The 24,150-nt window shown below is 44.5% G+C and overlaps 1 protein-coding gene across 7 annotated transcripts in view; it reads right to left on the bottom strand.

The window, feature by feature from the left end:
• Nucleotides 1–314: 314 nt before the first annotated feature.
• LOC112571301 (homeobox protein six1a-like) overlaps nucleotides 315–24,150 on the bottom strand; it is a 112,230-nt gene continuing 88,394 nt past the window's right edge. For 6 of the 7 annotated variants that reach the window (XM_025250195.1, XM_025250193.1, XM_025250196.1 and 3 more), the window contains 2 exons: nucleotides 13,485–14,172; nucleotides 315–1,363 (listed from right to left, as the gene is read on the bottom strand). In XM_025250195.1, coding sequence (XP_025105980.1) covers nucleotides 1,021–1,363; nucleotides 13,485–14,172 — 1,031 coding nt within the window. In that variant the 3' untranslated portion in view covers nucleotides 315–1,020. Of the gene's footprint in view, nucleotides 1,364–13,484; nucleotides 14,173–14,269; nucleotides 15,381–24,150 lie in introns of those variants that run through there. The other variant, XM_025250199.1, reaches the window with a different exon arrangement.

The following is a 24,150-nucleotide window of genomic DNA, read 5'->3' as shown; positions in this document are numbered from 1 at the left end:
CAAAATAAAGAAAATAAGGAATCTGATGAAAGGTTTTAGCGTCTAGAAAATATTCGCAACGGATAGAGAATAGTTTCAAAGTAAACAAGCTGGATTGTATTTCTGTCTTGAAAAGAATAAATCTTGATTTAAACAGTTGTATGTCAGTATATATATAGTGGGGGTGGTGCTGATGTTGAAACTAATGGCTCCTTTTTTACTTAGGTGTTCGTTTAGTTTGTTATTAATACTACAGGCCTAGAAGACAATAATAACTCGGTTTTGTCTATTTGTTTTCCTATTCATCTTATTTCTCTTTTTTTTTTTTAAGTTTCAAGTTTCTAATTTTCTGCAAGACACAAAGCCTTTGTTGCTTCCCACTGCAGGTGCCACCTACCCAACTGTCGCAGGCGGCGTCTGTAAGGCAATGGCGAGTGCTAGCGTGCAACACACACATGCGCAACAAACCTACGTTTCTATCACAAATCCATCGACGAGAAAGTATTATCGTGAACTGATTTTCAAGCAAGCTTGCTGTCACTGTAAGATACACATTGCCGCTGTTCAAACGCTGGCTTGAGCAGGCATGCCAACATGTCCGCGAACACTCTTCCAGACGACTTCCGCACACCACGTGATCCAAAGCTATTTGTGCTCGCTGGCGATTGGCTGAGGAGACGGCTCTGCATTTCTTTCCTCCGAAGATGGGTAAAGGGTGTGTGGGAGTGCCCATGACGTAAAATATGAAATACGTCAAAACGTCGTGACGTTCAGAAGAGATACGTCAGGTGATTCATTATGCTCAGCATGACGTCACCTGTCGCGAGTCCTCCAGGTCAACACGGCTACTGCTACACTCTGCGGCCAAGAGTAACAAGCGGAAGTGACCCTTACCCTGCTCTCACGCCGCCGAGGGGTCGCCGCATTATTTTGTATTTAAAAGGGGGGTCTGTCTGTCTACCAGTCTGTAAGTTCTTCCTAGAAGAAATCGCGTGGTGAAACTGTTCCAAAACACAGATGTGAACGCGGTTGCGGAGACTGTCATAAGGTCTGATAATCGGACAAAAGTTGCCCAACGTCACTGGAGGCGCCGTTGGCCACGCCCCCCATGGGGCCGACCCCTTGGTGGTGGCCGCCGTGCCCTTGCGACTGCATCATGCCGTGCGGCACCATGGAGCCGTGCCCGGGCATCCCTTGCATCGCCGCTGACGCCGCCTTCTGCATCTCGGTGTACACCGACGGGTGATGCAGCTGCACGGGGGAGGTGTCCTCGCCCTTCCCTTGCCCGTTGATGGAGTCTGGTGACTTCTCCTGTTTGATGTCTGTCGTCGGCGACATCGGGTCCTGCTGGCTGCCCAGACCTCCTCCGCTGCCTCCGTGTTCACTGTAACGAGACAAAGCAACGGTTTCTGATTAGCACGTCCACTACTATTGCTAGTCGATAGTATTTTTTTTTTAAGATGACAACCACATCGTGACTGGGCTACACGGTGAGACACGAAAGACAGCCAAGATAGACTCGGAGTAAACAAACGGACAAAAAAAAAAATTAATTTATGAACGAACAAGACGACCGAAGTTAAAAAAAAAAAAAGTTAGGAAGGAATAAGAAGACAATAGGATAGAAGAATAGACAGTGAGCTGACAGATTTCAATCTTCATAACCGTTATTTGAAAGACGATGTTTATCGGTACATATATTACTTAGAGACAAGCATCCAAAAAAATAATAAATAAATAAAGCAGTAAATAAATCATCGGATACAGTGAAGACTACTGGAAGAGATGAAGTAGACCGATCATTGCTCGCAGTCGTAATGTGGAAGTTGCTGTATTATTATTATTAATCGGATAAGGATTAGGTTCTCTGGTTCTCAGAGGCCAAACCCAAGGAAGTATAACTTATGATCATCCCACAGTTTTGTAAACTACGTGTCACCACCTGTTAGATGCAACAGTGTGACCCTCCCCACCCCTTAGCCAGGCAAACACAGACTTGCATCGATTCGAACCCTCTGCTCCCTGTTCCTCCCTCTCTTCCCAACCTCCAGAGTAGGTGATAAGTTTTTTCACCTGGATACACCTTCTGTGCCTGCAATTTGTGGTAAGCATTCGCGAGTTTTAACCACTCCTCTCACACTAACTTGCAAGATTCCAGCAAAACTATGATCTTGAACGAGTATTTTCCCCAAAATTTGTTTTATTACCTAAAAACATATATGAGAATTATGTGGGATTACTTTCTTTTTCCACAACTATCCTCTTTTGTTCCCTGTCTTCAATGGGTAGCGATCGATGCAAATAGATAGGGTGGACCTTTTGACTTTGAGGATCTTTTTGTAAAATACTACCTGAGTTTAACACAAACTTAACGAATTCCTGGTACTAGTGTGACACAAGGGCCGTCTATTCGTGTACAAGTAAACAAGTGAACAAACGGCAAGGAGCGATCACCTCAACCGGCATTCATGCGTTTTCGTGGAAAGGATGATCACAAAAGCTAAACTTTTTAATTAAAGAACCTTGACTGAAATAAACCCGGGTTAAGTAAGAAAAGTTCTTTGTGGAAGTCAAGTTTTCTCCCACCCAACTCCATCCTCCTCTGCTAGAGCTCTTTCTTTGGGACAGGTCTTCAAAACTTTGAAAGTTAATTATTGCAACATCAATCCTCTTTTTTCTTCAAGAAGTCATCTTTGATAGCTATAGTTGTCACTTACAGCGTGTAAATCTGCGGTTTGAACGAAATATCATTAAAATCATAGGCAAACACAACTGCAAAACTGAACTACATTGATTGATCAAGCTTACAACACCAGATATTCATGACGGTTTGACTATTAAACAGTAAGCAGCTGTCCCTGATGGTATACAAATCGTCCAAACACAATTTTCTTTCAACTTTTTAAAACAGAACGCTCTCCTTACAGAGCTGAATGAGAAAAGACTGAGAGATGGTGACGGTAGAAAAGATAAGGTATGGGTGAGAGGAATGACAAAACTAAGAAGGAGAAGTGAGCAAATGTCTGCATCACCGAGCGAATACCAAAGGAGGCAAAAACAATGGAATGTAAATAAGTGTACTACAAGAATAATTTTAATGCACATTTCGCAGGCAGGAGGCGACCGCCTTTAAAACACTCGGGCATTAAAGGACATAGCGATCAACTGTCTAGCTCACCCAGCACCAGCAGCAGCACCATCACCACCACCACCAGCAGCAGCAGCACGCAATGATCTGCATATGCATACTCACGGCCAACAAGCCCGCCGTCCGTTGATGAGTTCTTTGCTCAGACAGCAAACACTCATATCGCAAGTCTTTGCTCAGAGACATGTTTATTGTTATCGAGTTTTTCACCGTTAATCTGCCTATCAGTCAGAAAAAGAAGGTTCTTATCGATACTCGTAGGCACCAGAAGAATGGAAATTAATTTCTCCCATGTTTGCATCATCATTACTGTTGCCATACATCACATTATCTACGATCGACAACGTCTGAACCGTTTATCGACATCTTGAGAAGAATTTTAAATCCACAAGAAAATGGACAGTCGGATAGTAAACAATGGTCTGGAATGCTACAATTTCACAATTTACGGATTTCTTTAACACAAAGTGGACGTCTACATTCAGCATCTCGATTTAGCTAGTCACACATTCGTTTATATATAGTCTTCCTTTTGTTTACTTTTCAATTCCTTCACCTCCATGAAAGCTTCAGTACTGGCACAAATAAATAAAAACAAGGCAGCTAGACAGTCACTTCCAATGTGGCTGGAATTCTAGGATCTATTGGGTCATAAAAATTCCAACCGTATTCTAATCAAATCAGAAGTTTTCTTGTCTTTTCTGTCTTTTTCCCCCATGTTGTAGCAAACATACAGCAGAAACTTTTTTCTCTGGTCTCGCTTGCATGTCTGTTATACTTCTACAGTATCAATGCTTCTAAAAAAAACCTCATTTATTTATAGAAATTTAAGAAAAATAGTGTCAAGGACCTCAGCTTAGCGTTCGGGGTAGGAGAGAACACACACACAAACAAATAAAGAAAGAAAACACAAAAGAAAGATCCAGCCAGAGCTACAACCAACTTGACAAAGGTGGACTAAATGAACCAGACTAATGACATGGCGATGGAAAGGATGGCATCAATGTGCTGGCATTGGTGGTGGTTGGGTGGTTGGTGGTGATGCGGTCGGCGGCGGTGGTTGCGCGCGGGCGGTTCATCCGTCCCACGTAATATCCTGCTGAGAATTACGGTTCCTTCCCCTTGTCTACCCCACCCTGCTCTCGCTCGTCTCCAGGCGGCGCTCTTGGGCGTTGTTGGCTGGAGACTAATAAAGAAGACGAGGAAGTCAGAGTTTCTAACTACCCGTGAACAATTTCTATACAGCGGCGACTCAACGACTGGTCAGAACCTGCAGGTCAGTGAGGTCATCACAGACAGGTAAAGCGACCTCCGACAGGTACCGAGACTTAGTGATATGAGTGTGATGGGCACATCACAAGAGTTTGAAGGGTAGAAATAAAAATGTGTAAATTGTATTGTCTGTCTCCTTTCCTTAAAATTCTGGTTAAACCCACAGCCATTCTCTAATTTAAGTGATGCAAAGTCTATGGGTCTGAAACTAAGACTGCAGTAGAGTAACAGTAGTTCCTATAACATCTGCTCAGATCACAGAAAGAAAGCTTGTAAAAAAAATAAAACTGGAAAAAAGTTACATCCTAGGTAGCCAATAACAGAAAGAGTTCTCAAGACTTCTAGCTAGTACACAGGTATTCAGTTCACGATTATGTTGTCAGAAAATTGAGTTTATACATCCCCCACCCAATTCATTAATAAATTCGGAGGCAAAATATAGCATTTTCCCCAGTTACACTAAATAGTAAATAAATAGTTCATGTGATGTAGTTAATTGAATGTTCCTCGCTGGCTTTTGTTGCCCACCAAGGGAATTTACTTCCTCCACCCGACTGCATAAAAAAACCTTTGGATTCAGAAAGGGGTAAACAGGACAGAAGAAAAAAGTAAAAAAAAAACCAAAAAAAAAAACCAAGTAAATAAAAGAAGTGAGAGAGAGAAAGAGAGAGAAAATGAACCTTCGGAAATAGTGGACAGGAAATGAAATAGTCGCAGATGACTTCATAATTCGCAAACACCACTGAAAAGACAGAAGAGTCAGCCATGTGTCAGTTCAGTCTTGCAGAAATCCTCAAACTATGTTGTGGTCTCAGTGCTGCTGTCAGCTCTTCACAACCCTCGCCGCCAACTCTGTCCGCATCAGCAGCAGCACAAGTCAGTCGCAGAAGCCGTCGGCCGCTTCTGTCGAGTTCGGATACAGACTCCCACCGGGACTGGCAAAAAGGTCAAAGGTGACTGAGTACGCGCTCTGGAGAAACGGAATTCGGGAGGAGCGACAAGAAAGGACGGACATACCAGTAATGCGTAAGGTTAAATACTTAAGAAATAAGAAAGAATGCTCACACCAAAAACAAACAAGACAACTTATTCCTGACACTATAGAAAATAAATTTCAAAGCAACTTAATAAAAATTTTTTAGCTTTCTTATCAATCCGGTTCCTTCCCCAGAAAAGTAGCTATTTGGCAACATTTTTCCTCAAAATAACTGCGAGTCAAACGTCTGGTCAGCAGCAACCGCACAGAAAGTGTTTTTTTCTTGGCTTTTTTGGCTTAGTACACTAAGAGTGAAAGAAATGCAGAAGAAATAAAAGAACCAGATATATTACCCAGATAAGATGCAATTCGCCAGAAATAATAAAAAGTGTAGGACTGTTTGGTTGACAGAAGTCCGGAACTGTTTCCTATGATGGTCTCTCTCTCTCTGTCGCACCCAAGCACGCCCCCAGCTAAGACTTGACACGTATACAAAACAGTTGTAGGTCTGTCAGAAACTTAACATTAATATACTTTCTATTGCTATATGTTTGCCATCAGACCCTGAGAGGTTACTTCGCTGAAAACGTTTTATTATTCGGGTCGTATTATATGTCAGATTGTAAGATGGTGAAGGAGATTAAGGGTGGAGTTGTTGGAGAAAGAAGAAGAAAAAGAAAAAACAAGAGATGATGAGTGACAAAAGAAAAAAAAAAATAGAAAAAGATGTGGGAGAGAGACCAAAACAAAAACAGAATCAAAACATTAGCTCGCCTATCAACTAAATGTTAGACCATTGTCCAACCCTTTCTTTTACCTCCCCCCTCCCGTACGTTGATTAGTTCTAAATAGTTGTGATTACAGTGTATTGACACAGCCATTCCTCTTCCTATGCAGATTTAAGATACTCTCCATTGTTATTGTTTACTTCCTGATCCCTCTTGGCGCCTTCTGTTTGTCTGTTATTATTTGTCTGTACGGTTGTTTCTCTTTACTTTCTTCGAATACTGTCGCATGTCTCCTTCTTGTCTCAAGCACAAACAGCATGTGTCTTCATGAGCGTGATCATGAGCTTTATAAATCACACTATTATTATTAAACAAAATTGAACCAGCCAAAAAAGAAACAAAACATTACAAAACAAGACACACAAAAAAAAAAACAACACAAAAACAAACAAACAAAAAAACAAAAACAAAATAAACATAATAAAACAAATCAAAACATAAGAAACAACACAAACAAAACAGAATGACACACTAGTAGATGTTGCCCGTGCAAAGACCTTAGTGTAATTACCACATTGCACCAAAGACCTGGTCTGTGAGAGGGAGATATCCGCAGTGTATATAAATACCCGTACACGACCCCGGGGTTTAGCACGTGATAAGTAAAAGCCTGAATGTTGACTCAAATATTAGCTCGCTCCAGTCACGAGCTGGAATGGCCGAGCTCACAGAAAAGAATCCAGTCGTTATGCATACCACACCCAGCCACCACCCTCGCGCGCGCGCACACACAAACACACAACAGGCTTGGGTAAACAAGTCTGTGTGTACACATGTGCACAGACATACAAACTATAAATATCGTGTGACGGGAAATGGAACAAACAGTCGATCAAAATGATAAGCATGAATAATTAGTCCCGAGAAAACACCCACACACAAAAATTCAACTAAAAAAAAATATAAAAAAGAACAAAGTGAAAAAGGGGAGGAAAAGAAAAAGAAAGAAAACAACAACAAAAATAAATAAATAAGGCCACAGAAAAATGTCAGTCTGACGCCTTCAGAACTGGTTTGATGTTGTCACTTGGTGTTTGCAAGAAAACGTCAGGAAAGGCAATGGGGTGTAGACACAGTCGGGTGGAATATCCACAAGATAAAGGGACGGTCGGGTGCACGCTGTCCTTACTGTAGAGAGATAATCGCCATTAAAGGCTTATAATGTAGTGAGACAGACTGCAATAGTATGTCCATAGTGTATTGAGACAGAGGAGTGTGTCATATTGAGACACGAGTGTGTCATTGTCGTGTTGTAGTGAGACAAACAGCGATGTGTTCACTCACATCAGAGACTGCAACAACAAGCCCTCCTCCCCATTCCTCAGTTGTTTAAGAAAGAGCATGATGACTTTTGCCTCAACCATGGGTATATCAAGTGCTGACAGCTTCTTTTGGTGGTGGTGGTGGTGGTGGTGGAGGAGGGAGGTAAGGGTGTGGTTATTATCTAAACAATCACAAAAAAACAATCACGACTCCATTGGCGAAACTTAATATCTCTGATCATACGGTAACAAATGGCACTGCTTGCTCTTTGAATGAAAATTATTCCAGAGACATAATTTATGAAAGGAGAAAGCATTTAGAGCATTCACTGTTGATGAGTTAGTTGAGCTTACGACACTTACATCACAATATATCCATGTAAACACACACAAAATAAACACATGTGTATATATATATACAGACACAGAGACACACACACGTCCTCTACCCTCCCTTTTCAGCGGTCTCTCCTCAAAAGACAAATCCCAGCCATATGCAGTCAGCCAGCTGAGAAACGAGTTACTATCGTCAAGTGATAACAATCTGTGGCAAGCAGGCTCGAGAGAGAGAAGAGGTTAATGTATGCATAGAGTCCCGCCAAAAGATAACAACGCCAGCCATGATCACTTGATCATTAGTGTCGTGTTTCCACCTAATCTACATTCAAGAACCCAAAGAGCAAACACGTGCTCGGTGGCACGGAGGTGTGTGAACGATGAAAGGGTATGAACTGAAGACTGTCAGACAGTGTGGACGATGAAAGGGTATGATCTGATGACTGTAAGACAAAGACAGTGTGTGAACGATGAAAGACTATCATCTGAAGACTGAGAGACTACATCACATTTTCAGGACATCCAGGTAGGTACGATTTTGTTATTTTTGCAAGGTGATTATTACGGGTATAATAGTTAGTACAATCCTTTACCAAGATGTATGACACTATTATTCGGCATTTATTTTTGTTGTTTATTATAGAAGATGGCTGGACAAAGAAAAAAAAAGAATTTTAGAGGAAAACAAGAAAAACTGAGCTTACAGCCATCTGAAGAGCGTGCAAAACAAATATTAGTCAAATCTTCTCCATATTTTGTTGCATGGCACAACAATCACCTGAAAGTCAGGAACTTAACTAAAGAAAGACATGACTGCCAACAGTAAGCTTCCAAAACATAAATAAATGAGAAGGATGGATGTCATTCAGAAACCAACAGATGACTAGCCAGGATGTCGTCCACACATATCAGGAGTCTTGTCATAAAACATCATCAGACAGGAGTCGTTCAAGGAATCACAGCAGCACACAGAAGGTTCTCAGCACAATAGGGAAGAGATGGGGGGATAGGGTGGGAGAGATGGAGGGACGGGGTGGGAGAGATGGAGGGACATGGTGGGAGATATGGAGGGACAGAGTGGGAGAGATGGAGGGACAGGGTGGGAGAGATGGAAGGACAGGGTGTGGGAGAGAGAGATGCACACTAAGAGACAAGCAGCCTGCGCCAAGCTCCGATGCGCAGCTGTGAGTCAGGGAAGTGATGGCTGTCACAGTCCTACATTGTCTTCATTGCAATCATCGATTGTGCGTTACCTGGGCTGCTGGGTCCTGCTGTTATTAACAGGTGCAGCGTGGGCTTGCCTCAGTAGCCCTGCCGTCGATGTCTTAAGTGTGACCTTTAATAAGCCTGCTGGTGATGTGAGTGTTGCACACAGACTACAATCTGCTTCTCTTCACGCAAAGAGTAACATAACAAAGTGTTTGAGTGTGTGTTGGAGAAGGGGGAGGAAGGATAAAAGGAGAGTAGAGAGTTGGGAGGAGGTCTGCATATAAAGTAAACAAAAATAAAATCAATAATAAAAATACATTTCACGGAAGCTCAACAAAATAAGCTTACTATTTTCACAACTATCCAGACAATGCTTTGTGTTGTTGGCACTGTCCTTTATTACATTGCACTGCTTACACTTCATTATTTGTTATTTGTACCACTCCTTTCGTTATCATCTCTTTTGCTCTTGTTCCAGCTGTTTTCTCTCGTTTATTTTGTACTATCTCTGTCTGTCCATCTATATTACTAATTGTAACAAGGTCTCATGCAAAATGTCATGTTCTCTTTTTTTCTCCCTTTCTCTGTTGGTGTGTGCGTGCACGTATATGCGTAGGATGTGGTTTGTGTACGTACGGGTGTATACTCTGTGTGTGTGTGTGCTTGCATACATGTGTAGGGTATTCATGTAAAAGGTGTGTTTATTCTGTATGTATGTGCGTGCGCGCTAAAAGACACAGACCAATTGATACAAAAAGTAACAAACATCACTATGTCCTTCCACTGATTAATACAGACATATAACCGATTCACGTAATTTTACGTGATTTTCCGGCGATACAACGACTACAATGCAATACATCTCCAACCTTCTTATTTTTTAAAACATTTTTTAAACACCTCCACAGCACGACCAAGAACTGTGTGGAACTAACTGGGTGGGCACCGCGCAGGTCCCTCGTCTTTAAATGCCATTGCCGCTGTTTGGTGAAGGGAGTGGAATAGTCTCTTACATAACATCCTCCTCCTTCAACGGTAAGAGATTCCGTGTTATATTACGACAGAAAACAAGTCTTAAATTGCGCCCGACAGGAAGTGAGATTAACTTTCCTGGGGTGGCTAATGCAAGGCGAGGCGGAGGAAGACGCCGAGCTCACCCAACAGACGGTGGCGGTCGATAACGATAATGAAAATGTTTCCGGCATGGAGTGAGCTTGATTTCACTCCCAACAAGAAATCGGCCATCATTTTCACCTGTGTTGTCCGTGAAGTCTGTGTGGATTTTTGCCAGAAAAATAAAGAAAAGGAGAGAGTGAGAAAGAAGGGAGTGGGAGGGATGCACAACAACAATGGACATATAAAGCCTTAACACTGATTTCTAGTATTGACACAATTGTTATAAATTATTAAAGCAAAGCTACGAAGTGGGAGCAGTTAATGCTGTCTCTTTATTTTTGTATTTTTATTTTTTTGTCTTTATCTTTTTATCAATTCAGTCAAAACATTAAAGAAGTTTTCAGTTAATTAGTGACAAAATGCTGAAAAATGTGTAAACAGACTTCTGTTCCATCTATTATTTTTGTATATTATATACAATATTATATATATATTATTTCAACCATAAAAATGGCAAAAGAAGTCAGCCAGTAAATAAGTGACATCAAAATATTTTTATACAGCCACCTAGCCTCTTTATTATATTCTTTTTGGATATATTTCTATTATTGCTTCAGCATTTAAATAGTTCTGAATCTTAATATATTATAATTATTATTTTTCTTCTGCCGCAAGATGTTCTTTGCCTCCATTGTTAAAAATCAGAAGAGCGATTCGTTTTAAAAGAGACTATTAATTTAAAAGACATCTTTTTGCTATTTTTTATCCATTTCGTAATCTTCTACCTGTATTTCTGCATTTTTGTAATACCAGTTACAAATCGTGTTTGCTTTCCCGTCCTCTTCAAAATAAAATAAATAAGACTGATAAATAAAGGAGAGACTGCAAAATGTCATGTTGTCTCTGCTAACTAGTTTCTGAGGGGAAATAAAAATAAAAAATAAATAAATAAAAATAAAATAAAATGTGCAGGTATATTTAAGATGTGGCTTATCATAAAGAAACAACAGATTCGCCACCTTGTCACTCACCAGAACCTACGACTACAATGTTAAAATAAAAATACTTGAACAAATCGTGCAACTCATCTCCCCCTCCCAAAAATAAAAATAAATAAATAAAAAATAATAAAATAAAAAAATCCCAACAAAGTTGGAAAAATATTCACTGGCTTAACAATGTAAAAAAAATGAAAATATGTTCCTTTTAAACTATTATTCCATTTTTATTTCTTTCCCATTAAGCATAACAAGTAAAACACACAGAGGGGGCATGGTGTAAAAAGATTTTTTTTAAAAAAGAGAAACAAAACGTATACATAGGTTAGTTCTGGCTTTACACGTCCGGGATCTCTTATTATTGTATTTACACTGCCTTCCGCCAGCTGCTGTACAGATCCGCTGTGAAGGTTCGTGACCTTTCACCGGAGGCTAGCGACAGCCGTGTCACCAGCGCGTGTTTCCCAGCCATTTCCAGACACGGCGAAGGTAATTCAACAGACCAAGAGCCTAGGCCACCTTGCCTGCTGTAGAGCTGGTCTAGCAATTACAGACCAAAGCCACTAGACTGGTTTTTTTTTTATTATTTTCTTCCCCTTATCCTCTTGATCCCTGCTAAATTTGTCAACGACGGCTTTCTTCTCTCGGATATTATGTACTTTATTTCGAGAAGCACATTTTTACTTGAGATGGTAAGAGAGAAAATTCTTGTCTCACTCTATTAACACTTTAGTCATCATCATCATCATCAATATTATCTTGAGAACCGTTGCAACTGCTACCAACTACTAGAGAAGTGTGTACTTACTAAAACAGTAATCTTTCGACAACAATACCATCTGAGATTTGGATTATTTTATTTTTATTCGCCTTCAAAGTTTCGCCAAAAAATACGAGCCGCAAGAATTCATCTCTCAACACTCAACAATTTATCTTTGTCGGGTGGGCAGCACTCGCAAGAAGGGAATAAAAGAGAAAGGAAGAGATGGAAGGCAGGAAAAGAAACGAGACGAAATCAGGAGATGCTGCAGCGGTTCCGACACAAAGAAATAAAAGTATTGGTGACTTTTATCGTGATTAAATTGCAGAAGGACGAGATAAGGCACACCTGAAAAAAGCAATCAATACAGTCGCGCTCATACTCCGGTCTCATCACCAGCGGCCAGTGGAGGGACCTACCCTCCGCCAGCCTCCCTCACCAGTGGTGACTGTACAGGCACAGAGGCTGAGTGACGGTGACGTGCAGCCTGTGTTTAGTGGCGTCACTGTCAGCGTCATTGGCGTGCTGTGACGTGTCCACGCCGTTCTGATGGTACCAGTGTGTGTGAATGTGTGTGTGAATGAGTGAGAAAAATAATAAAAAAGGAGAAGAGACAAATATAGCATCAGTGAAATTCTATCATAGTACACGATAAGTTACATGGCTGTCTTTTTTGGTTTTTGCTTCTGACACTTTTTGATTTTAAGTAATCTCCTCCTGTGAAATTTAGATTAAAGCCGATGAAAACAGAAAATCGATTCAAGGAAAGTTCTAGAAAAATAAAAAATATTTTTTTCTTAAGGAGAAAACTGAGAAGACTAGCACAGTCATACTCAGTGGCCACTAGCATAGACTAATGCCAGAATCAAATGGACCTACAAGACGCAGGTGGGGAAGAGGATGAGGTGGGATGTGCCAAGGGGGGAGGAAGTAGTTTAAAGTAGACAAGTAGTTTCACTTCTCAAGCATGCAGAAACATGACACATTGGACCATTCATCTGCTCGCCCTTCTGACGCAAGGTTACAGCCGCGAAGTTCGTCGATTAACCATGCATGCCGGCTACTAACGTGCCATGAGGACTCGTATAAAGAAATGTAAATAGACTACCTTGAGGGAGAGAGAGAGAAAAAAAATGAGTTTGGAGGAAAAGTGAGGAGGGGGTAGTAGGTAGGGAAGTTTGTGTAAGGGGTGAACCGTTCGCAACAACTGACAGCCAAAAAAAAAATAAATCCACCCCTATAACAAAGATGTGATTCGGAGGCAACCAGAAACAAAAACGCTAAAAATTATTTTCTCACTCATTCACTAACACCACCCACACCCGGGGATGATGGAAGTGTGGTGGTGGACCCAGTCATCGTAGTCTCAATCTTGACCCAGCGGGTGTGACGTGCACAGCACAGTCACGACACAAATGTCACAACATACGAAAACAACCGGAAAGGGTCAAAGTTCATTTCCGGACAAGACTGGTCACGGTTTACAAATAAGATTAAAGCCAAAAAAGTAATATAAAGGCTAACTAGATATGAAAAAAATTAATAAAAAATAAGATGATCAAGGTAAACAGAACATTACAAAACGAGACTGAAAGATAAGAAGAAAAATGAATAAGGACGAGCAAAAAATGAAGACTTACCGTTCCTTGGCCTCGGCTGCTCGATCCCTCTGACGTCTGTTCTTGAACCAGTTGGACACTTGCGTGGTGGTCAGTCCCGTGGCCTCAGCCAACTCCCGCTTTTCACGAGGAGAGGGGTATGGATTGTGAGCGTACCACTCCCTCAGAATCGTCCGCGACTTCTCCTTGAAACAATAGCTGGTCTCCTCGCCGTCCCAGATGGTCCTGGGCAGCGGGAACTTGCGACGTACTCGGTACTTGCCCACGGCCCCTAGGGGCCTGCCCCGTAGCTTCTCCGCCTCCACATAGTGGGCCTTCAGCCACAGGGCCTGCATCTTTGGGTGGTTGTGCGGCGAGAACTGGTTGTTCTCCAGGATCTTGTACAGTTCCTTGAAGTTGCCCCGATGGAAGGCCACCACGGCCTTGGCCTTCAGCACCGACTCGTTCTTGTGTAGATGCTCGCAGGCCGGAAGTGACCACAGGAAGCGTGCCAGGCGGTCGATGTTGCCGCCCTGCTGCAGCACCTCGCACACGCACGCTACCTGCTCCTGGGTGAAGCCGAAGGATGGCAGCATGGTGGGACCTCCGCCCGTCGGGGAGCCCACGCTGGTGGTCGCCTGGTCGTGCAGCATGCCGACGTTTGGGTACGGTCGTACAGCCGCTGCCGCTGCTGCTGCTGCCGCTGCGACGCCGTTGTCCGAGCGGAAAACTGCAACAGGCGAGGATGAGGAATGGTGAGGAGACTGAATGAGGTGCTGGTCGCCTTGGAGATGAGAGGAAGAGGAGGATATTGCGGAAGACCCCACCGGATGATGCGACGGGGTTTGATGGTGGTGGTGATGATGCTGGGGTTGCACGTCACAGATGTGGTGGCTGTTATGCGGGTGGTGCTGGTGCTGGTGGTGGGACTGCTGCTGGTGTTGTTGTTGGTGGTGATGCTGCTGCTGCTGGTGGTGATGGTGGTGGTGGTGTTGGGGTGGCGGGCCCAGCGAGTAGCAGTCGGCGTAGTCAATGTTGGCCTCGCCGCCGCCACTGTGGGGGCCCTCCAGCAGCTCCTCCACCCGCCGAGCCACCGCCGCCGCCACTGTCGCCGCCTGCCGATGCCACCACCAGCACGGAAACAACAACCTCCACCACAGCGACGACCCCGACCACTACGACAACGACTTTTCTGGTTAGCAGCACATCCCGACGGCGACACACAAAGAGTACAACAACGGCAGTTCTCACAACTACTGCAACGACAGACGCAGCGGCAACTACTGTCACTACTACTACCACCACTCCTACACGACCTCGCCACCGCTGTTGTTGTTGTTGTTGATGTTGTTACCGCCGAGACAGACGAGCACACCACCGATATTGTACAGGCGACGAGCGGCTGGCTGCAGCAACAGTCAGGGAGACGAGATCCGCCACTCGTTCGAACCGCTTCGACGCAATTATTCATCTAAGCTAAAGGTGCGAAGAAAAGAGTGCGCGCTGTTTTTTCCTCTACCGACGAAAGCTGCCCGAGACCGTTGGAGGGGCGAGTGGATGAGACACAAGATGCAGGGAGGCAAAGGCGCGGCGGTACACGGGGCCAAGGAGCCGCGAGCTGCGGGGTTAAGAGGAGAGAGAGGAAGGGGCGAGTCTGTGTCGGAGGAGACTACGAGGGGTTTGCGAGTGGAGCGACACCAGCGCCGCCAACGCCGGACTTCACTCGGCGGCCTCTACCGCGCTCGCTACTTAGACGCCCGCCCATTGGCTGCTTCCCACGACCTCACAAGGTATCGCTCTTCGCACAATGCCGGTGAAATGGCGTCACCAAGGCAACCACGTCAATCATGTAACCTGAGTCGTGATAGGGCGGGTGCCGCGCGGGGCAGGGCACAAGACTGGGAACGTTAGTCCATGGAGGGGAAGGGGGAGAGAGAAAGAGGGAGAGAGAGAGAAAAAAAAAATAAAGAGTTGACGATGATAAGTGTGGCTTGAGAGAGTTAAGTGTTGGCAGGAGGGAAGTGTGTATGCGCGCGTGTTTGTTTGTGTGTGCGTCCGCATGCATGTCGTCAGTACACGTGATTAGCTGTCGGTTGAAAACACTTTATGTTAATGAAGTATTTCTCAGTAAGATATTCTCGATATCGCGGATAAACAAAAATCTATGGAGCAAAGATTCAAAACAAAAGTTATTTATAAAGCGATGAAACAGATAATCCCTGCTTGTTGATCCTCTGTTATCTAAATAATCCTCAAAGTTATCTAGTCGTTGCGCCAGCTCGCATACAGACACACAAATCTTCATTTCCATCAACATGAATTTATTTTTTCATACTTAACAATCATTGCTAACGATTTTATACATTCACAACTGAGTAACAACAAGGATTGCAGCTGGGTTGTATTTCTCGGTAAACAGTTTACAACGGGTGTGTTTATACCAGAAAGAAAAGATCCAGGGTGGGGTTAGATCAACAAGATTATATATATACACAGGAAAACCTTATTCCACGTCATACAGCAACCGTCAACGAGGTTTGAAAGAAAAAAAAAAAGACTGAGGGATGAAAACAAAAGTCTGACAATGTGTGCTATGGCTAGCACGAGGGTTTATGTTGTCACGTGGCACATTTTATGGCTAGAAAATTCCACGCAGTAAAATGCCACGCGAGTGTGGGGTGGGTGGGGTTTTTTTTTTTTCTTTTTTCTTGAATTCTCTCGCCTGGATGGAGGCAGAGAAAAAAAGTTGAGGAGAGAAAAGTGAGAGGAAGCGAGGCTTCACTTAGCTACTGCTTGCAGAGAAACGTGACAGCTCGCAGAAACGACACGTCACACCAGTCGCGTAGCGCGACGCTTCCGCTCGCGGTGCTTGTCAGTTGTCCGCCCCTTGCACCGATCGATGGCGCGGCCACGAGGGGTCGCCACTGCAGCGCGCGTGTGGAAAGTGGAACCTGTGTTTTAGCCAGGTGTTGTGTGACGTGTGTGTCAGGTAGCTGTGTCACGATGCATGACACGGATTAGCACTACATCCGGGGTAGTCACACATACACACACACAAACGTTCCTCGGGTCTAGTCGGGTATGGTGTTCATTCAAACACAATTCTATACTCCTTCTTCTTTCTTTTTTCTTAAGACTTCGACTGTCGTGCAGCTAGGTCTTCTTGCCGAGGAATGTCTCCTAATCCTCCTCTTCACACCCGGGTCAAAAGTCGTCGACCCGTTCGGGTCACAGCTGTGGTTTGAGGATAGGACAGGCATGAAAGAATGTCTTCTGAGATTTGTTAAATATATGAGATCTTGAATAGGACATAAAACTTTGTTAAAATTCCATCGCAAAAGATTTCACACACAAAGAGCAGGCGCTCAGGTACTGCACATGTTTTGAGTGAGCAGAAGGTAAACAATGCAGTAAACAAGACTGACCAACATTATTAATTTTGTCTACTCACTTATCATTCTCGTTCCAGAATGGCATGAAATGACCTTTTACTATATTGGTCCTTAGATTACACAGCTTGGACTCTTGCAGTGTAAAGTGTAAAGGTCAAGACTCCAAAATAAATGGCGGGGGTAGTGGAGCTAAGAATCAGTTTTCTGTTGATACCATCGTGTTGGTATAGGACACAGACCAGAAGGATCATGAACCTCAAAAAATAAATCATGAGAACCCAAGGAAACATTATAAGAGTACTTTTTTTTCACTAGTTTCTCTTCTCTCCTCTTTCAGGTAAAACGACTTATCCCAGTGTTTCCTGAATGTAATTGTTACTCCAGCAGCTGTATCCGGTTTCTTCAGGAAGCCTGCACGGCTCACCTTTATCTACCCGTTGCAGCATGCTTACAGATAAAATGCTGGAGAGTATTTGTTGTCTCCCTTCAGTGACTAATGTTCTTCTGAGATAGTTCTCACTTTCTTCTCAACTGAAAAACGAACGCGTGACCATATCTATATCCTCCCTTCTGTGCGCATATCAGTAAGGTAAAACTGGAAAAAGACCAAAGGGTAGAAAAAAAGGGTTGAAAGGGTAGAAGCGGAGACAGATCCTGCAGGCTGCTACTACAAGACTAATAAAACCCACTAGCTACTAACTGTACAATGTACTCGTTTATCTGACATAAAAAACGGTGATCTTAAGCCAGTAAACAATAGAAAGAGGAAAACACTAAAGATAGAGAGAAAGAACGAGAAAAAGTGGATGAGGACAGACGTCGCGACAAGCGCCAGCCTGGAGGAAGTGAATTATATTGTAAAGCTAACAAAAAGGCTCTGTAAGCTTAAAAAAAAAAGTGGGGAAGGGTAGGTCCTGTGATGGGGGGGGGGCCTTCTAGTGTCTGTGTACAGCGTCTCCGTTTCTCGAAAATTCAGAGGCGTGCGTTCGCAAGCGCCATGATGTGCAGGACGATTAGCAAACACGGCGGTCTTCCGGGGACCCAGGCCGCTCGGGTCCGGCGGACAAAGACAGTGTCAATGGAGTGATGGATCGTGGTCCTCTACATTTCCATGTCTCTACCCAAACCGCTGCCTACTCGCATTCAAAACACTTTCTCTTGTCAGCGGACGAGGTCGAAAGTAGTTATTTAGTCGAGACATAACTTGGGTTAGGAGAGTGTTGGCTCTTTGATCTCAGGTGATGTTCGTGGCGAATAAATACACTCTTCTGAGAGCTCGAGATACTTTTATTTAAATGTCTTCAGGGGGGAGGCGGAGAGGGGAGCAGAGCGGGACAAGAAGAAAGAGTGAGGGTGAAAGAAAAGAATGTTTACAGCTAACTTCAACTTTTTGTCTTCTATCACCCAAAGGAAACAGTTTCTTGAAAATGTGGAAGTTTTGGAAAAGCATGAAAGGTACAACTTACTTCAGGTTTGTCAGAGGAATAAAAACTGTGTGAACAAGTTGAGGTATGGTATGACTGAAGGAGGGAGGGACAGAGACAGGATTGCTGCCCCTGCTAATAACCAAGCTAATCTGTCCGACAGTTAGTGTCTACAAAAGTATAAGTCACCCAAGAATGTTGGCAATTTTCAGTTTTGTAAGCGGCTTACCCAGATGAGAAAATGTCCGGATACCTTCAACTACCTCGACCTCGTCTTCTCCAGCTAGCTTGGAGGGTGCTACCACAGGCGCTGCTACCCGGGGTGCAACGGTGTCACGTCACGTGTGTACGCTGCCTCTCTCTTGTTTTAAGATGAATAAATCCATGCTAAGATGAAACACCAAGCGAGGTACCCAACTGCGCGCGTTTGTGTGTGTATGCGTGTCTGCCTCTTCCATACAAACACTCGTCAGGTGCCAGTCCCTTAGAGTTATCTCCCTTGTATCGACTGGCGCACCGTGCGGAACGCTTGGCGTCTGTTCGGGGGTGTCGGATCGTACATAGAAAGCCTGTGGTCGGGTAGGTGAATGTAAAACATATATTCATACGCCTGCGACTCTACACCGTCGAATATCTAAACAGAAGCGGAACTAATGATAGTTTGCTCGACAACCGTGCCCCGACATGCCTGTGACGAGAAGCGTTTAAGCGAGAGCTCTTGCGTCTTTGACAGATTCGTCGGCATACATTAGCGGCACAATACCCGTCTCGACAGGATGTCTTGAAAGAAAAAAAAAAGAGAAAGAAAGAGAGAAAAGGAAATGAAAAAAAGGCAGCGTGTCGTCACAGGCTACACGGTTGAAACCAATTGATGATGGACGTGAGAGTACTGGGAATACTAAGTTTAGATGTGACGAGGAGGAAGACCGGGCAGGAATAAGGGGAATCTACCCTGACCCGTGATAACTGAGAATCCACCCGGATGCAGATGTGACTTATTTTTAAAATGTTGTGTAGACTTAAAAAACATTGCACATCTAATACCTCAATCGGTTTCTCTGAAGTTGAGTATAATGTTTGGCGTGGTACGAGGAAGAAGATTTATGACCCGCAGGAGGTCAGAGGGAATGTTAGAGTTTATCTAAAAAAACGGTGTGGTTGTTTGTTTTCACTTCTCTGTGTGTGTTTGTCCACGAACAAGTCAGTCCAAGCAACCTTCTACCTCGCACAGTAAACAGTTTACAGAAGGACGACCTGAAGAAGTACAGAAACTGTTACCTGGAGACAACGCACCTACAACACAAGCTAGCGATTGCATAAAGTCCTCAGCGGGGATTCGAGTGGATCAGGCTTTCAGGTCCCCTAGTCGTCTTTGTCGACGCTAACCCGATGACACGCTTGGGTGCACGTGCGTCTACAAGGCGCGCCGGGGATGAAGTGTGGCGGGGTGGGTGGGACCGGGAAGAGGGATGGCTCAACAGGTTCGGGTACCGAGGACTAGCCGCCGCACGCCTCAACACGATCGTACACGATGGGTCTCACCTCAGTGAATCACAGAAATGTGCGAATGCAGTATACCTGAGACATCAACTCCAGACAACAAGAGTTGTACAACCTTAAGTAAAAGAAAAAAGAAAAAAAAAAAGAAAAGAAAACCGCACCTGTAACGGCTCGAAATATTCTGACTATTCCTAAAAATTGTCGAGAACCACATTGGCATTCCTGTGAAGCTAAAATCCACCTTACATGTCAAAGAGAGTATTATGTTTTTATTTGTCAGAGTAGTTAATATGCTATGTTGGTAAATTCTAAAAGCCACCCTTTTCAAGCATTAAACAAAATCTGCAAATAAAAAATGCTTTAATACAGCCGGCGGTGGACATGAAACAAGTATTATTCAACAAATGAACACAGGCGTTTGGGAGTTGTAGAACTCCCTCCCATGCCACAGTCACACCCTAATTCTGCGGTTGTTTTGCAAGAGCTGGGTATTCTCATCTGTGCCAGTCTACACAGTTTTGTCATGGCCGTGACACTCCCGGGACTCCTCGGCAAAGAACGTTGCTTTAATATGCAAGCTTGTGTTGACTGTAAACAAAACCCCGCAATAACAAAACAAATTAGTCTGTTCGCTTTTTTTTATTTTTAATTTTTTTTTGCTTTTTGCTGATTCCTATGGAAAAGTACCCCATGGCATCCACATACCCATAAAAATTAGTTGAAAATAAACATTTCTATTTAGATGGCTAAAAACCTAGTTGTCGGAGAGGATGCGGGTTCCATGAAGCAAGAAATGCGGGCTAGGTCGGCGACAAGTGTCCTCGTGCCTGAAACCTTACGGGTGGTGGGGTGAGGGTTGAGGTTTCCGACAAACGTCAGTCAAAGCAACAGGTCTACCACCCGTTATTGTACCTCCACAGAAACCTGTCCTTGATTATTACGGGTAGCCGGTTCCATCAACACCATTTGCGTTCTCCCTTCTGCGCGCTTCACTTCTTGCGGTTTTGTCCACCGAAGGTCACTTTAGGATTTCGCCATGACTCCCCCTCCACCCGTCTTCATCCCTCCACCCGTTGCCCATTCACTCCGCTAACCAGCTGTAAACGTGCGCACATCGGTCGCAGCAGGGAGCAGGGTGTGTGGGGTGGGAGATGGAAAAGAGCGGAAAGCATGGAGGGGACAGACGGGGGGGAGCGATAAAAATCTACCAATCGAAATTCTTTTCTGCCGCCAGCGCCGCTCTCTGCTGGCTGTCAGGGGACGTAGTCCTGATGGCGCTGGTTGGGGCTGCGTTCAAACCTCGCTCTGCCCTCCATCTAACGGCCACACTGTATGAATTATTCAGCTTTCGTACACCCTTTTTAATTAGTGGCAGCAGGGGCAATCCAATCGTCCTTCGTTATTCTGGTTTGTATAGAAAACCTAATACCCAACTAGATACGAGAGAAGTTTGTAACTGAAAGCAAATTATATATATGAAAGAATAAATACATAAAAAGCCATCTAAAGCGTTTTTATGATTGGTAGTGAAAGTGTAGCCATTACAAGGGTGGATGAAAAGGTGGGGAGGGGTTGTACCCGAAAGGATTGAGGGAGAGAGGGAGGCAAGGGGCATCGGCAGAAACGACAGCTGAATTCGCGTAATAAGGTGATGATGGAAGTTCACGGGGTTCATCCTTAAGCAAAAAAAGTCCGGGAGTCACCATTAATATTTATTTTCTTCATTTTTAACAGGAGCGAGAAGCAGAGGATTTAGCACACAAGAGTGCAGGCACAAAGACCACAGCAAGAAATAAAAATGTACGTGCATCAACTTAGTTAATACTTTACCTCCTCCTTCCCTACCTTAGTCTTACCCTAGAGTCAGACCGTCTATGTCCCCTCCACCCCACTATCTACCCCTACTCTACAAAAAAACTAAAAGTATCAATGACGAGAAGGCTTATCGTGTGCTTGAAAGCCTAGGAGGTAGCAGGGCTTCATCAAGAATGCATTTGGCACCTGACAGTGAAAAATGGCGACGCGCTTGGTCTCGATTGAGCCGCAGTAACAGCCAAGCTGCCAATCACCCACCCGGTGGCGCGAGGCCGCGAATCTTCTCCGGACCCACCCGGGGCGACGCCGAGCCCAATGCGTGGCGCGTGCTCGGGCCGAGGGCTTGACCGCTGTCCCCCTCCTTCCGGGATGCTGAACCCCCTTGTCGAGTGTGAGAGCCACGAGAGATTCTACCACTACCACTACTACTACTACAACCACCACCACCACCACCACCACCACCACCACCACCACGCAGGCACACTCCGAAACACGCGTCCCGACCACAGACTCTACGCGGGGTGTCGATGGGCTGATGGAGTCACGTGCATCAACTGTTCACACTGGGGAGGCTGGAACTCCCGGGAGCAGGCGGTGGTGAGGGGTGGGGATAAATGCCGGGTGTTGGGTCTACGGACCTGAAGCCCCACCAGCCATTTCCAGCTCAACTCATCGATTAGTGCGGCTCGTGTGGGCTTTATTTCAGGACCAGGACAATACGACAGAATGCCCGTGATCCCCTCTTTCCTCAAAATATCTGCGTCGTTGGGAATACATCGTCAAGCACTTTCAAGGATGAAAGGGTTAACCACAGAGTCATTGTTGTGGTTCCTATTTAGGGGAGTTCCGTAGGAGGTTTTTTTCGAGGTCGTCGGATATTACCGTCATGCTCATTGTGTTTAATTATCCTTATATGACGCACGTGGGTCACGGCCTCGCTTCCCATCCCACGCTAATGTGAATGCAACGATCTGCTCTATCGACGGTAATGCGGCTTGTTTGATGGGTGGATGGATGGGGAGGAAGGGGTAGAGGAGATGTTTGGCTTGGTCATGCATCCGGGTGCATGTCAAGTGACGTTGACTGCAGGTGAAAAGCTCTTCCCAGTTCCGGCTGCTGTGGATGCAACGAGGGTTTAAACGAAAAGTGACCGAGCGTGACGGAGGAATTGTGAATGGACCACTCCTGACGTCCTGCGTTACGTGCACGAGCGTCAGTCGACGTGTAGAGAAGTGACTGTCAGAGTGCTGAGCATCAGACAACGCTGGATGTTGCCACGTCTGCTACAGCTGTTACCCTGCGACAGTCGATCGCTAACACTAACACGGATGCACCAACGCTCACTCGCGCGTGGACACACACAGACACAGAGCTGTTGTCGTTGAGCAAAAACTTGATGGGAATCCGTTCCGCCAGGCACCTGCTGAGGTGTTTGACCTTGAATCCCGATTAGTCACGTGATCTGCCACAGCCCGATAGTCCCAGACAAGAGTGCAGTCAGCAATAACGGAGGTCAGTGTGGGGGGTGGGGTAGAGAGAGAGACGGGGGAACTGAACCGCAAATAGGTTGACACAGAAACATGGGGGGATAAGCTCTGTTAATGGAACGAAAATGTTCCGCATTGTGGGAACGAGCTCAGACTACGAGTCATGCTCGGGAACCCCCACCACAACCACCACCATACTTCCCAAAAGAGGGAGATAAGTCGTCTGTAACAGATTCGCAAATTACTGTCTTCTTTTCCCCCCTTTTTACATTTTGATAATCAACTGCTTCATGTCCAACGCTCGCTTGAAGATTATCATGAATAATTTATCTTTCTGATCTTTGCTGAGACGCACGTTTGCTCTCGATCAGAAAGGTCTGAACAATCGGCCCACACATAAAATGTCTCCTAATATTATAAACCTGGTCGGTATCTCTCACAGATGGTAACATTTAAATTTATCCATAATTTCTGCTCTTATTACAAAAATGTTATTATATATAAATCATCATCTTAAATAATTGACTCTTTCTGTGACTCTCTAATGAAGTTGGTGTTCGTTAATTACATTCAGTCCTCGTTCCCACAGATGGTCTGTCCTGTTAACCTTTGTTTTGCTGTTGTCTTCTAACATGTCCTCTAACATGCGAGTTGCTTGAAGTCCCAAGCTAAAGGTACAAACCACTTACCAACGGCGTTTAATATTGTAATAAGCTCAGAGAAACAAAATCATACATTATGATGGGAATATTTAGGGGTGCATGATGCTTTCTCTTCCACATGGTGTAAATTTTACAGTCCAGGACGGGTGCGTTTAACAGCCCCTGACGTGTGAGCGCCAGTTCACACACCCGTGTTAGTTCAATTTTCCTAATATTTTCCTGCGTTGCATGATGCGTCTCTGGCCAGGGAGAAGATGGGTGAAGGAGATGCAGTGGGGTGGACCATCATCATGAACCCCACAACCAATGCAAGTCGCCTCCAGGCGGCAGTGCAGTCTAGTTCACCTCGTGCAGACAGGGAAAGTGGGGGGTAGGGTGAGGGTGCGATGCAGCACCGCGACAGTCAACGTCACGGGCGCGCCGTGGAC

This window comes from Pomacea canaliculata, linkage group LG8 (genome assembly GCF_003073045.1).
Source record: "Pomacea canaliculata isolate SZHN2017 linkage group LG8, ASM307304v1, whole genome shotgun sequence".
NCBI classification, from domain to species: domain Eukaryota; kingdom Metazoa; phylum Mollusca; class Gastropoda; order Architaenioglossa; family Ampullariidae; genus Pomacea; species Pomacea canaliculata.
The sequence above is the reverse complement of the archived record's forward strand: the minus strand, read 5'-3'. Positions and strand labels throughout refer to the sequence as shown.